Source organism: Mus caroli, chromosome 5 (genome assembly GCF_900094665.2).
Source record: "Mus caroli chromosome 5, CAROLI_EIJ_v1.1, whole genome shotgun sequence".
In the NCBI taxonomy this organism is placed as follows: domain Eukaryota; kingdom Metazoa; phylum Chordata; class Mammalia; order Rodentia; family Muridae; genus Mus; species Mus caroli.
The window spans coordinates 141,830,778-141,844,492 of record NC_034574.1 but is presented as its reverse complement, the minus strand read 5'-3'; the positions used below and the strand labels follow the sequence as shown (position 1 = coordinate 141,844,492).

Here is a 13,715-nt window from a genome sequence, read left to right as displayed (position 1 = left end):
CGCACACGCACACGCACACACACACTGAAGATAAGGTCTTATTATCCTGCCCTTGTGGCCTTGAATTCTCAGCCTACCCACCTTACCCCTCACCTGAGGAGCTGAGATTACAGGCTCCATCTCTGTGCCTGGCTCTATTTCTGGAACGTGTGGACCTGAGTTTAGGAGTACCAACTTTACAATATTACCGGGCACGTGGCTTCTCTTTCCCTTTAGCACATTGCTGTTATAAAGTGCTCTTTGACTCCCCTTTGCAGCCACATCTCTTGGAAAAGAGTGGCTTTGGTGGTGAATATATAGATGCTTCCTGTATGCTGATTTCTTGAAAGCACACACACGCACACGCACACGCACACGCACACATACAACTTAAGTTCTGACCCTGGCCAACAAAAGCCAAACTCCCTGAAATGCCTGCACCAGAACAAAAGTCCGAAGTGAGCTTCAAGGGACAGTTTAGTTTTCTGAGATAGTGTGTGAGCCGACAGGAGGTCAGGGTTCATGAGCAGAACCGACAGAGATGATCCCCAGTGACTGCTTTGTAATGAGTTTTAAATTAAACCATATATTTCCCCTTCACCTGGTCACATACTAGACTCCTGGCTATCTCCTAGTTGATGCCATGCGGGTAAAAAAGAGGTAATTTCAGGCTTCCCGTGCCCCATGAGATTCCATTTCATGCCTCTTTGATGAAATCTATATCACAGAGAATAGTTCTTGATAGTAGTTATCTAGAGATGGAATTAAAAGCGTAGCCCTCAGGAAGCAGCCAGATCCGCCAAGCATCAGCAGCAGAGCCAGCCTTTGTGTTGAATCACCATACAGCGCTTTCTCTAAGTCAACTTCAGTTCTCTGGCCATGAATCTTCCTTCTAGTGAACCCCCAGACTTCCTGGCTCATCAGGTGTTAGCCCCCATGTCACCCTTTTGTGACATGAAACTCACAGAATAAACTAGACCGCTGTGCATGGGCAATCTCACATGGGCAATCGTGAGAGATGCTCTTTAAATCCAGAGCGATAAACTTTCGAAGTTCCAGTTTAGCTTAGTGAAAACATTTGCCCAGCTGACCCATATTCTTTCCACACCAGGACATCTTAGGTTTCCCAGGTACACTAAGAAAATACATTAAGAACCTTCCCAGAATTCCCCTGGCAGTTTGAATTTCAAGACCTTCCCTACTATGTCTGCAAAATGCAACAGTTTTATCTGAGCCTGCAGGAACATAACATTATGTAAGGCTCTGCAGAGCCGGGGAGGATGAACGCTTTTCTGTAAGCACCACTCACCATCCAGCACCCTGGAAGGAGAACCCGGAGCTTCCTGCTCACCAACAAAGCACACAGGCATGCGAGAGAGGCGGGGGCCAGAGGTGGATGCTCACACCTTCTCTGCCCAGACCAAGGAGGGGGAGGTGGGGAGAAGAGAGGAAAAGCCAAGTACCGTTTTATCCAGGCACTGAAGGCAGATATAAGGCTTGCAGCAGTGATGGCCCATCCTGGCAGGCTGGCTCCGCAGCACCTGCATTCAACGAGTCGGCTGCAGTCCCTAAGCCGAGGTGCTGGCTCCCAAAGGGCCGCCCCCGGGAGCTGTCACAACTTCCATGTGGTCTCCCGACTACCTTATTTCTCCTGATAACTTCAGCGATTGCAGAGAGGAGGACTCGGGAGGAGAGGGCGGGGCGGCTGGTAAATCCTCCTGCGAAGGAGGAGGGGGGGGGGGAGTGGGGCGGGAGCCGGGCGGCGCAGCAGCAGCAGCAGCGGCGGCGGCGGCAGAAGCAGTACAACCCAGGGCCACCTAGTTTCCGGAAATCCTCAGACCCCTGCGGATGAACTGTCGCCTAACTACCTAGCCTTTGACAGTGGCATCTCCCTGAGCAGACAGCCCTGCTGCTCTGTATATAGCACTGTCTACATACCGCGCAGACACGCCTAGAGAGGACTCAGGGCACACACAAAAGGAGACCCTCAGGGACCCAGGGGGTGGAGGGTGGGTTGAGGCGTGCCAGACCTGGCCGCCTGTCTCGCCAAAGAGTAAATACATTTATAAACACGACCAATGACAAGGTCTCTCTGCCCAGTCCACAGCCAACAGGAGGGCTCTTGGCTCGTGTACAAATCCCCATGCCCTGAACCTCATTTGAAATTATCTTTACATGTAAAATATAATTGCTATGCCTATAAGATCACTGCCCTGCACAAACCATTCACATATCTTTAGTACTTAAGATTAAAACTGGGGTAGAGGACAGCTATTTCCTCTAAGCAAACAGCCTAAAAATCTTAGGGAGTTTAAACTTCAACTTGTAATTTGTAATTCAAAAATAAAGAAGACAGGCAGAAGTTTTCTTCCAAACAAAAACCAAAGAGGAGACCTTGTATTTTAAAATGTGTCTATGCAACACTGAAAAATAAAATTCGGAGATATTTACAAGATCAGGTTTTCAGTAGAGAAGCTACTGAAAACTTGCTGCAAGTGATCCTAAATTTTATCATCAACAAAACCACAAAATTACAGAGTTGAAAAGATGGCTCAGGAACACTTGATGCCCTTCCACAGACCTGAGTTCTGTTCCTTGCACCTACATGAGGTGGGCGGCTCACAGCTCTCTTTAACTCCAGGTCTGAAGGGACCTGTGCATTGTGGGATACTCCCCTCTGGATCCCAGGTTAGGCACAGACCACATCCAAACACCTAGGTCCAAGCACAAGCCAAATGCAAAGAGATCCTTAATTAAGCAAGGCAGAGAGATGAGACAAGGTGGCTGAATCTGAATGAGGCAGAAGCATCAGCAGTTGCTTTGCAGGTGTAAATTATAAGAGGAGACAGGGACTTCGGTGTTAGAATGAGCCAGGGGACGTTGCTAAGTTCCAGTTGGGTATTTTAGTTATTAGGTTAGTCAAAATAATGGACTCTGGTTGCTGGACCTTGGTGTTTTGATAGATGGACCTTGGTGTCAACCTCAGGAATGAGTCAGTGGCCAGCCATATAAGAGAACAGACCTTGGTGGCAAGCTTTAGGAAGGAGACCTAACAGTTCAGCAGGGGGAGAAGGGTAAATGGCATAACACACACACACACACACACACACACACACACACACACACACACACACATACACATACTTGCATAGGTTTAAAATGCTGTTTTAGAGATAGACTCGGTCTCAGCAGCCAATACTTATGGAGTGAAAAGCAGGAGGACAAGATCATTTCCACTCTGATTCTTTCTGTCTGCGTTTTCTTATTAGGAACACTTTCTGGTTTGCTTTCAAATGAAATGTCCATGGGAGAGGCAGGGGCCATGCACAGTACAGGCTGTGTGGAGTGGGGAGCTAGGTGTGGTGGTCTGAATGGTCCCAAGAGGCTCATGTATCTGAAAGCCTCTGCCACAGATGGTGGAACTGTTTGGGAAGGATTAGCAGGTGTGGCCTTGTTGGAGGCAGTGTGTAATTTGAGACTGTGCACCGGGGGTTTCAAAAGTCCATTCCAGGCCTAGCCTCACACAGTCTCTATCTCCTGTTGCAGATCAGACGTCGTAAGCTCTCAGCTGCTGCTCCAGCACCTGCCTGCCTGCCTTCCTGTTGCTGTGATGGTTGTGGACTCTAATCCTCTGGAACTGTAAGCACACCCTCAATTAAATGTTTTCTTTTATCAGTCGCCTTGGTCACAGTGATTATTCATAGCAATAGATAAGTAACTAAGACGTGAGGTTTCTGTGGAGGTGAGATGGACCAGGCTCTCAGAGGGAGGGATGCTCCCATACCCTGACATTGAACCTGAGTTGAGTCTTCCTAGGACCTTTAAAACCATGGGAGAAAAATCACTGTGTACAAAGTAGTGGTCCTGCACACTATAGTCAGAGCAGTGTGGGCAGGAGTTAAAAGACAAAAGCATCCAGAGTGTCCTTCAGTGGAAGAAGGTTAAAAGAACATGTGTAATATATGCACTGGAATATCGCGTGGCTTAATACAAAGAAGAAAAAAAAATGTTGGTAGATCCACATGCATGCCAGGCATTCTACCACTGAGCCATACCACCAGCCTCAAAAGAGATTTGACCTGTACTACAGTATGGTTGAACTTTGAGGCCATTATCATGAATAAAATATACTTAAAACAAAAAGCCAAAACCATGCTAAAGATTCTATAAGGTTAGTTGACTGGTTAGAAATCATGATTATGGGGAGGTGGGGGCGGTGGGGGGGAGTGCTGAAAGAAATCATGATTATGTTGAGTTAGAATGTTGCAGATCAGGAGTCAAAAATTGTTGAGCTAGCCTTAGCCATCGCGGTCCACCTCTGTAGCTGACCCATGTGGGGACTTCCTGGAATATTCTAACCCACTCCTAGCTTCCACCAACTCGGAAGCTAGGGATGGTCACCAGGTCAGGTCTGAGACCCATAGCAGAGATTTCCCTACAATTGAAATCAATTTCAAATTGATGCCTTCAATTTGAAAAACACCCCGAGTTATGACCTTCTTTTGTTCCCTAACTCTTAAGACCGTCGTGGAACCATCTCCACACTGGAACACATTATGTGGGCCAAGCTAAATCTGTGTTCACAGGCTGGGGTGAAGCAGGGGAATGAGGAGAAGAGGAGGGCCCAGGAGAGCCCATAATTAGCATAGGAAAGAAATAAGCTGACTAAGGGGGAGGCTGGCAATGTCCCCGCAAGGCTGAGGCACATGTACGGCAGAAGCCACCAGAGTGGTTGAGGCTCATCACAAAACCGAAGCTCATGCCTCGGGTTAAGATTTAAGACATTGATGGGATGTGAAATCCTATGTGGAGCTACATGCAAGAACATGTGATAGAAAGCCCAGGTCATGCGACGGAGACCCCAAAGACTCAGGGAGTAACAGAAGCATCTTCAATGATGGCTCTTAAATAGTCTCAATGTGGGTGGGACTGTTTAAGGTACCTACCAGTCAGCCAATTCAGAGACAAAATAAAGTTGGTGGCGGCCTTGGCAGGAGGGGAGGGTGGAGGTCCGCTCAGCAGTCACAGAATTTTGGTTTGTGATTTTTTTCCAAGATCACAAGACATTGCAGGGGTCCACACCCCCCTTCTTTGCTCTTTGATTCAATCAGGTTCAAGTCCCCTGCCCCTTCTGGATGGCAATCCCCACTTCTCTCTCCCTAAAGTCACAGGCTTGTGCTGACCCGTCCAGGTGCCCTGCTGAATGCCTGCAAGTGAATTTGCCTCTTGGCTTCTCCTTAATCCCCAGTCGTTTGTTCTCAGGTCTGGGTTGGGCTCAAGTTCAATCCTGGGGGATTACAGTCCTGCAGAAGTGAGGCTGTGGGTGTGTCAGGAAGCATATGATGTCTAGGTTTCTGCAATTATTCGCTGAGATTGATATATAGACTATTTTCACCAGCCGGGCATTCAGCTGGCTTTTGGCTCTTTTGGCTTGTGATGCTGGGGCTGGGGAGACAGCTCAATGGTTAAGAGCACTGGCTATGCTTGCGATGATGACGGACACACATTTGGTTCCTGTCACCTACATGGTGACTCACAACTGTCTGAAACTCCAATTGCAGGGGATCTGATTCCCTCTCTGACCTCCACAGGCACTGCACATATGTGTGCACATACATACAGGTACTCATACATATTATAAAAAATTGTTTTAAAAGTTTGATTTTTTTTTTTTAAGACAGGGCATGGTCAGTATGTAGCCCTGGCTGGCCTAGAACTCTATATAGATCAAGCCAGCTTTATAACTCCAGAGCTAAGATAATTATGAATGATACCCCATGGGTTCTGGAAACTCAACCTGGGCTCTCTGGAAGAACAGTAAGTGCTTTTAACCGATGAATCATCTCTCCAGCCCCATGATGGACTCTATCCCTCTGGAAACGGAAGCCAAAATAAACTTTAAAATGTTCTTGGTCCTAGTATTTTTAGCACGGCAAGAGAAAAGTAACTAGCACAATGTCTGAACAACAACACCCTCACCACAGCTGAGCACAACCATACAAAACCACGTGGTTGTTGGTCCACAAACAACTCCAATTCACTTCCTGAAGCCTGGAAAGCAAGATCCTGAACTACGTGCGTCAGTATAGCAGCACAAACTGGGTTATTTATTTCGTTTTACATCTGACAGCAAGAGATGTCAACAAAGGCATTTTCGCTCTCTTTCCTGATATACTAATGATAAATTTTGCAAGGTACCATTTTTTTTTCAAAGACCAGAAAGCCATCATACTTTGCAAACATGACATGACAACATTCTCCCTGCATGATGAATATATCGATACACTCTGTCAAAAAGAGTTAAGCTCCTGTCTTCTGAAAATGGCCTATTAAGCAAAACGAGGTGTATGTGTGTATGGGGTGGGGGGAGCATCCCCAAAGGGGCTGTGGAATTGCCACACTGGATAGCTGGTGGCCTCATTAAAAACACAGGTTTCAGGCAACCCAATTAATAAACCCGGCCTTGCTATGAAGAACAGGAGGCTTGTTTAATATGGCGTCTGTGGCTTGGACTGTACCTCAGTGGAGGGTGGGTCCAGTTTTCTTCATTCCAGGACATAGCAAGTCGGCTCGCTCACTGTGAACCAACAGCCAAGGGATCTCTCCTTGCTCTGATTTCTCCTTTCATTAGCTTTCCCAAGCATGGCCTAACAAAGTGTGTGTTCCCTGACTGACAATGCCTCTGCTTACAGTCTTTGACTTTATAAAGAAACCAATACATACTCAGCAGAAACTTTGTTTACTGCTGTCACTTGAATTTGTGTCTTTCCTTGGGTTGGCCACCTGCAGCTCAAACTTCTAGTATGATGCTAACTAGTAGTAATAGCTCCAGCTTCCAGTTAGCCCCGAGGCCATCACAGGAGCCACATCTACAGTAATGATATGACCATGCTAGGATAGCAACTGTGTTAGGTATGGTAAATGTACTGCAGGTGTATAATACCCTTTAACATCAGGTTTATAGTGCCATTGCTTCAACACAGAGTCTTGTGTGTAACAAACATTTTACCCTCAGACCAATATTTTCAATTTACACTCTGTTTATCAGAGTGTAATACATAGCCCTCACTGTAAGTATCTGTCATAGCTTCAGCTGTCAGTTTGAAACAGACCTCGAGTCACCTGGGAAGAGGGACCCTCAGCCGAAGAACTGCCCAGAGAAAATATGTTTATGCCTGTGGAATGTTTTCTTAATTGCTAATTGATGAAGGAGGGCTCAGCCCACTGTGGGTGGTGCCATCCCTAGGCAGGTGGGCCTGGGATCTAGTGGCACAAGCCAGAAGAGAGCAAGCGAGCCAGTATACAGCATTCCTCCACGGTCTCTCTTCAGTTCTGGCCTTGGCTTTCTCTTAATGATGGACTGAACGCTGTAAGCCCAATGAACCCTTTCCTCCCCCAGTCCCTTTTATGCTGATGTGTTTGTCATGCGACAGCAACATTACCTAACACATCCAGTCACTGTCACTGTGTCTAGGGTGTTTCAACAGCCTTTAGAGTGGCCTGCCACTCCCTTGAGCCTCTCTTGAAATCCTATCCTCCACCCAGTTGCCAGGGTGGCTGCGTAAGCATGGAAATCCTGTGCTAGCACCACTGAATGGCATTTACTGCAGTTAAGACATCATTCCACGGACAGTGAGTGAGCACAGCGCTTGAGTTTCCCTCCCTTCTGCCCTCCTTGTTCATGAAGGTCCAGTGAGGACTTCATTTCCCCTCCTCCTTTCCCTTCCCTTCACACCTCCCCACGAGTCATCCTCCTCCCCCCAGTCTCCTTTCAGCTTGCACATCACACACACAACTGGATTATATGGACACACAAATACTTTTGTGTATCTATGGACAATCTAGGGTCTGCAAATCAACAAAAACATGCATGACTTATCCTGAGTTTGACTTATTTTTGTTCAATACAATGATCTCCTGTTTACCCACTCTTCTATGAAATGATGATATTCCTTTTTGAGGGGGTGGGAGGGTCTGAGACAGAGTCTCACTGTGTAGCCTTGACTGTGCTGGACCTCCCTGTATAGACTGTAGAGCAGGCTGGCCTTAAACTCACAGAAATCTATCTGTCTTTGCCTTTTGCTGGGATTAAAGTTGTGTGCCATCACATCTGGCTAATTTTATTCTTCTTTGAGGCTAAATAAACTTCACTGGGGGGACCAGCAAGATGGCTGAGTGGGTACGTTGAATCATCATGCATGCTGGAATATGGTCCATGTGAGTGAGGGTAGTGGGGGATGATTTTCAGGAGAAGTTGAATTCAGTTTGCAAGTGTTTTATTGACAATTTTTGATTCTTTGTGCATCGGGAAGATTGGCCTATAGTTTTATTTCCCTTCCTTTTCCTTCTTCTTTTACTGTGTCATTATCTTGTTTTAATATCAGAAAAATACTGGCCTCATAAAATTAACTTAGAAGCATTCCTTTCTATTGTATTCTCTTTTATTTTATGAACCAGTTCTAGGAACGCTGGTATCAGCTATTTAAACATCTGATAGAATTTAGCTGTGAATCCATCTGGGCTACAGCTTTGGTTTTGTTTGTTTGTTTGTTTGGCTGGGTTTTTTGGTAGAAGACATGTTGTTCCTAATCCAGTCCCACTGTGTGTATCAATCCGTATATAACTCTTTTGTTGAATCTGGGTAGGTCTAGAAACTCAGCCATCTTTTTCTTTTTCCCAGTTTACTGGAATTGCTTTTCAAAGCATACTTTAATGCAGTTCTGATTGCCCTTTGTGTCTGTTGTAATGCCTCCTTCTTCAACAAAGCCTTAGTGATGCTATTCTTCTCTTTCTTTTGGTTAGTGCAGGATTTACCAATCTCATTTATCTTACCAGAGAACTAACTCTGTGCTTCACTGATTTTTTTTTCTTTGTATTGCTCTTTTACTTCCATTTCATTAATCTCTGTCCTCATCTTTATTAATGATTCCTCACTTACTGATTGTGGTCTTGGCTTGTTCTTAATCTTGAAGACCTTGAGAAGCACTGAGTTTTCATTTGAGATTTCTCTGATTTTAAAAGAATATTCTTTTCTTTATTTTTATGCATATGAATGCTTTGCCTATATGGCTGCAAAACACATATGCAGTGCTTGAGGAGCCCAGAGAGAGCATCAGAGACCCTGGAACTATGGTTGAGAGCTGCCCATGTGTGGGGGAGTGGACTGTGAGAGGTAGCCCAGTCCTCAGTTGAGCTAAGGCTAGAAGCCCCAGAGACCCTGAAGGGATGACTTTGCCTGCTCCCGGGTACCAGGCCCCTGCCACGAGCTGCAGTCCCCATAGATGTATGGCCATCAATCATGTAAGGGCAACACCCCAAGTCCTCCACATGTAGATGAAGAAAAGGATGGATATGACCTGTGGTCACAGAGATTGCCATTCTAATGAGATACCTAGAGGCCTGGAGGGCTTAGCCAATAAGCTTTCCTTCCTAGACATTCCTCCCTGCAAAGGGTATTTAATCTCGGGCCCACCCTAAAAAATGGGGTATGGTTGTATACATCCACTTTCCACCATGACAGTAAATGCCTTAAAACCATGGACTGCCTCTTTTCATCGGGATCCGACATGGGGAGCCACAGAGACGGCCTTTGCCTATAGAGCTGCTGTCTAATCTCCGTAGAAGGCCTCTCTGTACTCTCAGCCACGACTGCCACCAAGTCCAAGCCAAGCCTGCCACGAAGGACCAGCTGGAGCTCCCCTTCCCAACCTTCAACCCCCACCCCAACCCGCAGGGTCCAGATTCTGTTCTCAGCTCTTCCAGGACTTCCAGCAGCGCCTGGGTATCCAAGAGCCTGAGAACTCCTTGGCCCCATCCATCCCTCGAACCTCAGGCTGAGCGTCTCTACTCTGAGTGGTTTTCCAGGGCTTTTTAACAGCCCAACACATATCATGGAGTAAGCACAGTCAAACTTGCCGTGTCCTGCCTCCCTGAGCAGCTGTGCCCTGTGGCAGAGCAGACACGGCACCCACAACCCTACATCCATGTAGGTGCTAGGAATTGAACCTAGGTCCTCTGCAAGAGCAGCTAGTGCTCTTAATTAATAAGGCGTCTTTCCCTCCCTAATGACTTATGTTTTCAAATGTGAGCTACTTTAGGGAAGGTGCCCTGGGCGGCTGAAGAATGCATGTTTTCTGGTTGCTATGTCAAATACCCAAGTAGATGTCTGCTAAGTCCACTTAAACTACAGTGTCACTTAACTCTGATTTTTCGTTGATTTTGGGGTGTGTATATGCTCTGGTTGATTTGCCTACTGGCATTGAGGTCACCACATTATTAACATGTAGGGATCTCTCTATGATACAATGCCTGAAAGTCTTTGTCTAGTCTTGTTTGGCATTAAAAATATCTCCTGTACCTGCATGGCCAACTTCCTTCCTAGGTTTAGAGACCTTTCTGCTAGGATCCATACATTTGGTTTGTAAATGAAGTCCTGCTGATCTTGTAAGCCTGTTCATTCTTTATTTTACTTTTGTCATTGTCTGAATGTTCTAACGTGACCCTTCTGTCTCACATCCCTCATGTTCTGTCTTCCGCTTGATGAATCCTATTGGTGAGGCCGTCCACTGAGTCTATTGATGTACTGAGCCTCTTATTTCTAACACTTCAATTTAATATTTTCAATATTTCTTTCTCTTTCTTGCTGCATCCTACATAGACCCAAGGGACTTGGACTTGACAGGTGTAGGGAGATAGCCAGGGAACGAAGAATAGACAGACACACACAAGATGGCGGGGGGGGGGGGNGAGAAAGAGAGAGGAAAGAGGAGAGAGAGGGGAAGAGAAAGGCAAGAGGAGAAAGGGAGAGAAGCAGAGACAGACAGGATCACACTGGGCTGGTCTGAACTCTCTGCTGGAGAAACTACAGCACTCTGGAAGCTCACTATAGAGTTGACAATGAGGCGGGGTTATTATACACATCTGGACAAGGAGGAGGGATTATTGCCCGCAGATCAAACAGGGAGGCAGTGTTATTATCTACAGGGAAACCTGGGGGCAAATTTAGCTAATTGGGTAGGACCCACCTCTGTATGGGAGTAGCCACCGGGCCATAAGGGTTGGGTGTGTATAGGGGGAGACACAGTGAATATTTTCAGCACAGACTGTCAACCTTCAGGGAGAGAAAGCTCTAGTGGACATTTTCCCACACACCACCCTGTCAATACTCCCACATGGACCAGAGGAAGACTTTGCCATTTCCTTGAGGCTTTGGGGTTCCTTGGCATGGCCATAACAATGTCATAACACACTTCCCTCGTTCAAGGTGACCTCCGCTCCCTGTACTTTTTGAGAGCCCTCTCTGACATCCTGCACTGATGCCCACATTTCATTCAGAAGGACACAGACCCATCAGTCTGTGACAGATGTAACTCGGTACCAGACCAAACTCTAACGGGCCTCCTGCGAGCCCTCTTCTTGTCTGGGACTGGCCTGTGGGGTCTTGTCCTCGGGTGAGATCTATAGCACAGCAAGACCTGCTCATATCTGATCACACTGGCCTGCCTTCTGTAGCAATCCTGAAAGTCTGTTTTGGAAGAGCTCCCACGAGTGTGGTTCCCTCTTCCCAGTGACTTTCTCCCCTCTGCCGTGTCACTCAGTGGCTCGTTGGCTACCAATCCTCAGCTGTCTGCTGTCATGGAGAGGGCTAATCTTTCTCCCTGTTGCAGAAGTCCTGATGCTTATCCTAACAGTCTTACCTTATCATCTAAGTGTCAGGATGATTTTTTCTTCAATGGAAGGACAGATTGTACCTGGCAGAAGCCCAAACCTTGACACAATCTTTTCTGCTTTCTTTATTTTTCTCGCATGATTCAAATTGAATTTTAAATTTGCTCAATCAATTCATTTATTCAAAGCTGTCCTCTGTATGTCATCCCTTTATCCCCCCCATGTGTACCAAGGGCCTCTGTGCCAGGCCAGGCCTTATGAATTTCTTCTTCACTGAGATGGGCTCTGTGCCTGAGGAGGAGGGGTTGGCATTCACCCTGCCTGACGTGTCAGGGTACCAGGAAAGGTTTGATGAGGAAGAGCAGGTGACCCTCTCTCTCTTTCCAGAGGGCTAAGCATCTTTCTAAACTACAGGGTGGCTCTCTGGGTCCTGATGCTTCTACGTGGATTCACCTGGCACACAGCAGCTTTGCACTAAGGCATGCTTCCATGCCTAAACCTTAGGAGGATAAACAGCCATCAGTGGCCAGAGGGCTCTAGCGACAGTGATGGAGAATACTGGGACCACGCTGGACCACTGTGGGGATGTCGTGGGACTGGGGAAAGGCTAAAAGAACTCTCTAGCCCTGCCTGTTTCTGAAGGATAAGACAATAAGAAAATGCCAACAAAGCAAGCACTAAGGACCCTTGTCTTAGTCAGGGTTTCTATTCCTGCACAAACATCAGGACCCAGAAGCAAGTTGGGGAGAAAAGGGTTTATTCAGCTTACACTTCCACATTGCTGTTCATCACCAAAAGAAGTCAGGACTGGAACTCAAGCAGGTCAGGAAGCAGGAGCTGATGCAGAGGCCATGGAGGGATGTTCCTTACTGACTTGCTTCCCCTGGCTCGCTCAGACTGCTCTCTTATAGAACCCAAGACTACCAGCCCAGAGATGGCACCACCCACAATGGGCCTTTCCCCCTAGATCACTAATTGAGAAAATGCCTTACAGCTGGATCTCATGGAGGCATTTCCTTAAGGGAGGCTCCTTTCTCTGTGATAACTCCAGTTTGTGCCAAGTTGACACACAAAACAAACCAGTACAACCCTCTTAGTTATGCCTGGCACATCTGTTTTTGGACCATCTGCTCTGCCTGGGCAAGTTAGACCACAAGGACATCTTGGGCACCTGTTACCACCCAGGAAGCAGAAACTGTCTCCAGAGGATACTCTACAGCCACAGAGGCAGTGACACAAGATGAGGCCTTCTGGGTGACCCCCAGGAGAACATGATGGCATAACATGGTGTGTCTCACACTGGTGGTCACATCTGCAAACTGTCCTAGGAGGCCCCTGAGATTGTCTCTCACAGCCACAAGCAGTGACCTCAACGTCTGTGTTTGATCTTGTTCCCTGCTGGACCCTGGGGCCCAGGGTAGTGCCCCTGCCACCAGGAATCCCTGAAGAGGACTAAGACTTAGATGTCTCTAACTAGGAAAAGGGTTTAAATGAATCTTAGCACCAGTAGGGCAGCCCCCAACTGTATTGTTTCAGCTAGATATTTTTAGGTTACCAACATTATTAGAGCAAGAGATTCGGGTCTTTTGTCAGCTAGAAATATCTGTCACTGGCAAGGGGCTTAAATGGAGACAGCATAAATGGCTGGGGCCTGGGCTGGGGCTGGGGTTGGGGCCAGTGCTGGAGTTGGGGTGGGGCTGGAGCTGGAGCTGGAACTGGAGCTGGGACCGAAACTGGGGCTGGAGCTGGGGCCAGGGTTGGAGCTGGGGTTGGAGCTGGGGCTGGGAGCTGCCACATTTGATCTCCCAGCCTCTGACAAGGCTGTGTCTCTTGGAAGCCCTGGCTGTTTACAAGATGCCCCCAGCAAGATGTCAGCACCTCTGCAGGGTCCTCAAGTCCTCAATTGTCAGGGCTTAAGAGGAACAAACCATGCAGAACACAGTTACTGCTAGGAAAAAGGGGTGTGTGTGTGTGTGTGTGTGTGTGTGTGTGTGTGTCTTTATTATAATCCCCAAGCTTCTGGGGCATCCAGAAAGTTTTTAAGGGGCTTGTGATATCATATATGACCC

The 13,715-nt window shown here is 47.1% G+C and overlaps 1 protein-coding gene across 4 annotated transcripts in view; it reads right to left on the bottom strand.

Annotated features, from left to right (window-relative positions):
- Mtus2 (microtubule associated scaffold protein 2) overlaps positions 1-13,715 on the bottom strand; it is a 346,971-nt gene that overhangs the window by 43,264 nt on the left and 289,992 nt on the right. The window contains exon 1 of one of the 4 annotated variants that reach the window (XM_029477862.1): positions 1,443-1,689. The exons of 2 other annotated variants lie outside the window; for them this stretch is intronic. In XM_029477862.1, coding sequence (XP_029333722.1) covers positions 1,443-1,526 — 84 coding nt within the window. In that variant the 5' untranslated portion in view covers positions 1,527-1,689. Of the gene's footprint in view, positions 1-1,442; positions 1,690-13,715 lie in introns of those variants that run through there. One more of the 4 variants, XM_029477863.1, reaches the window with a different exon arrangement.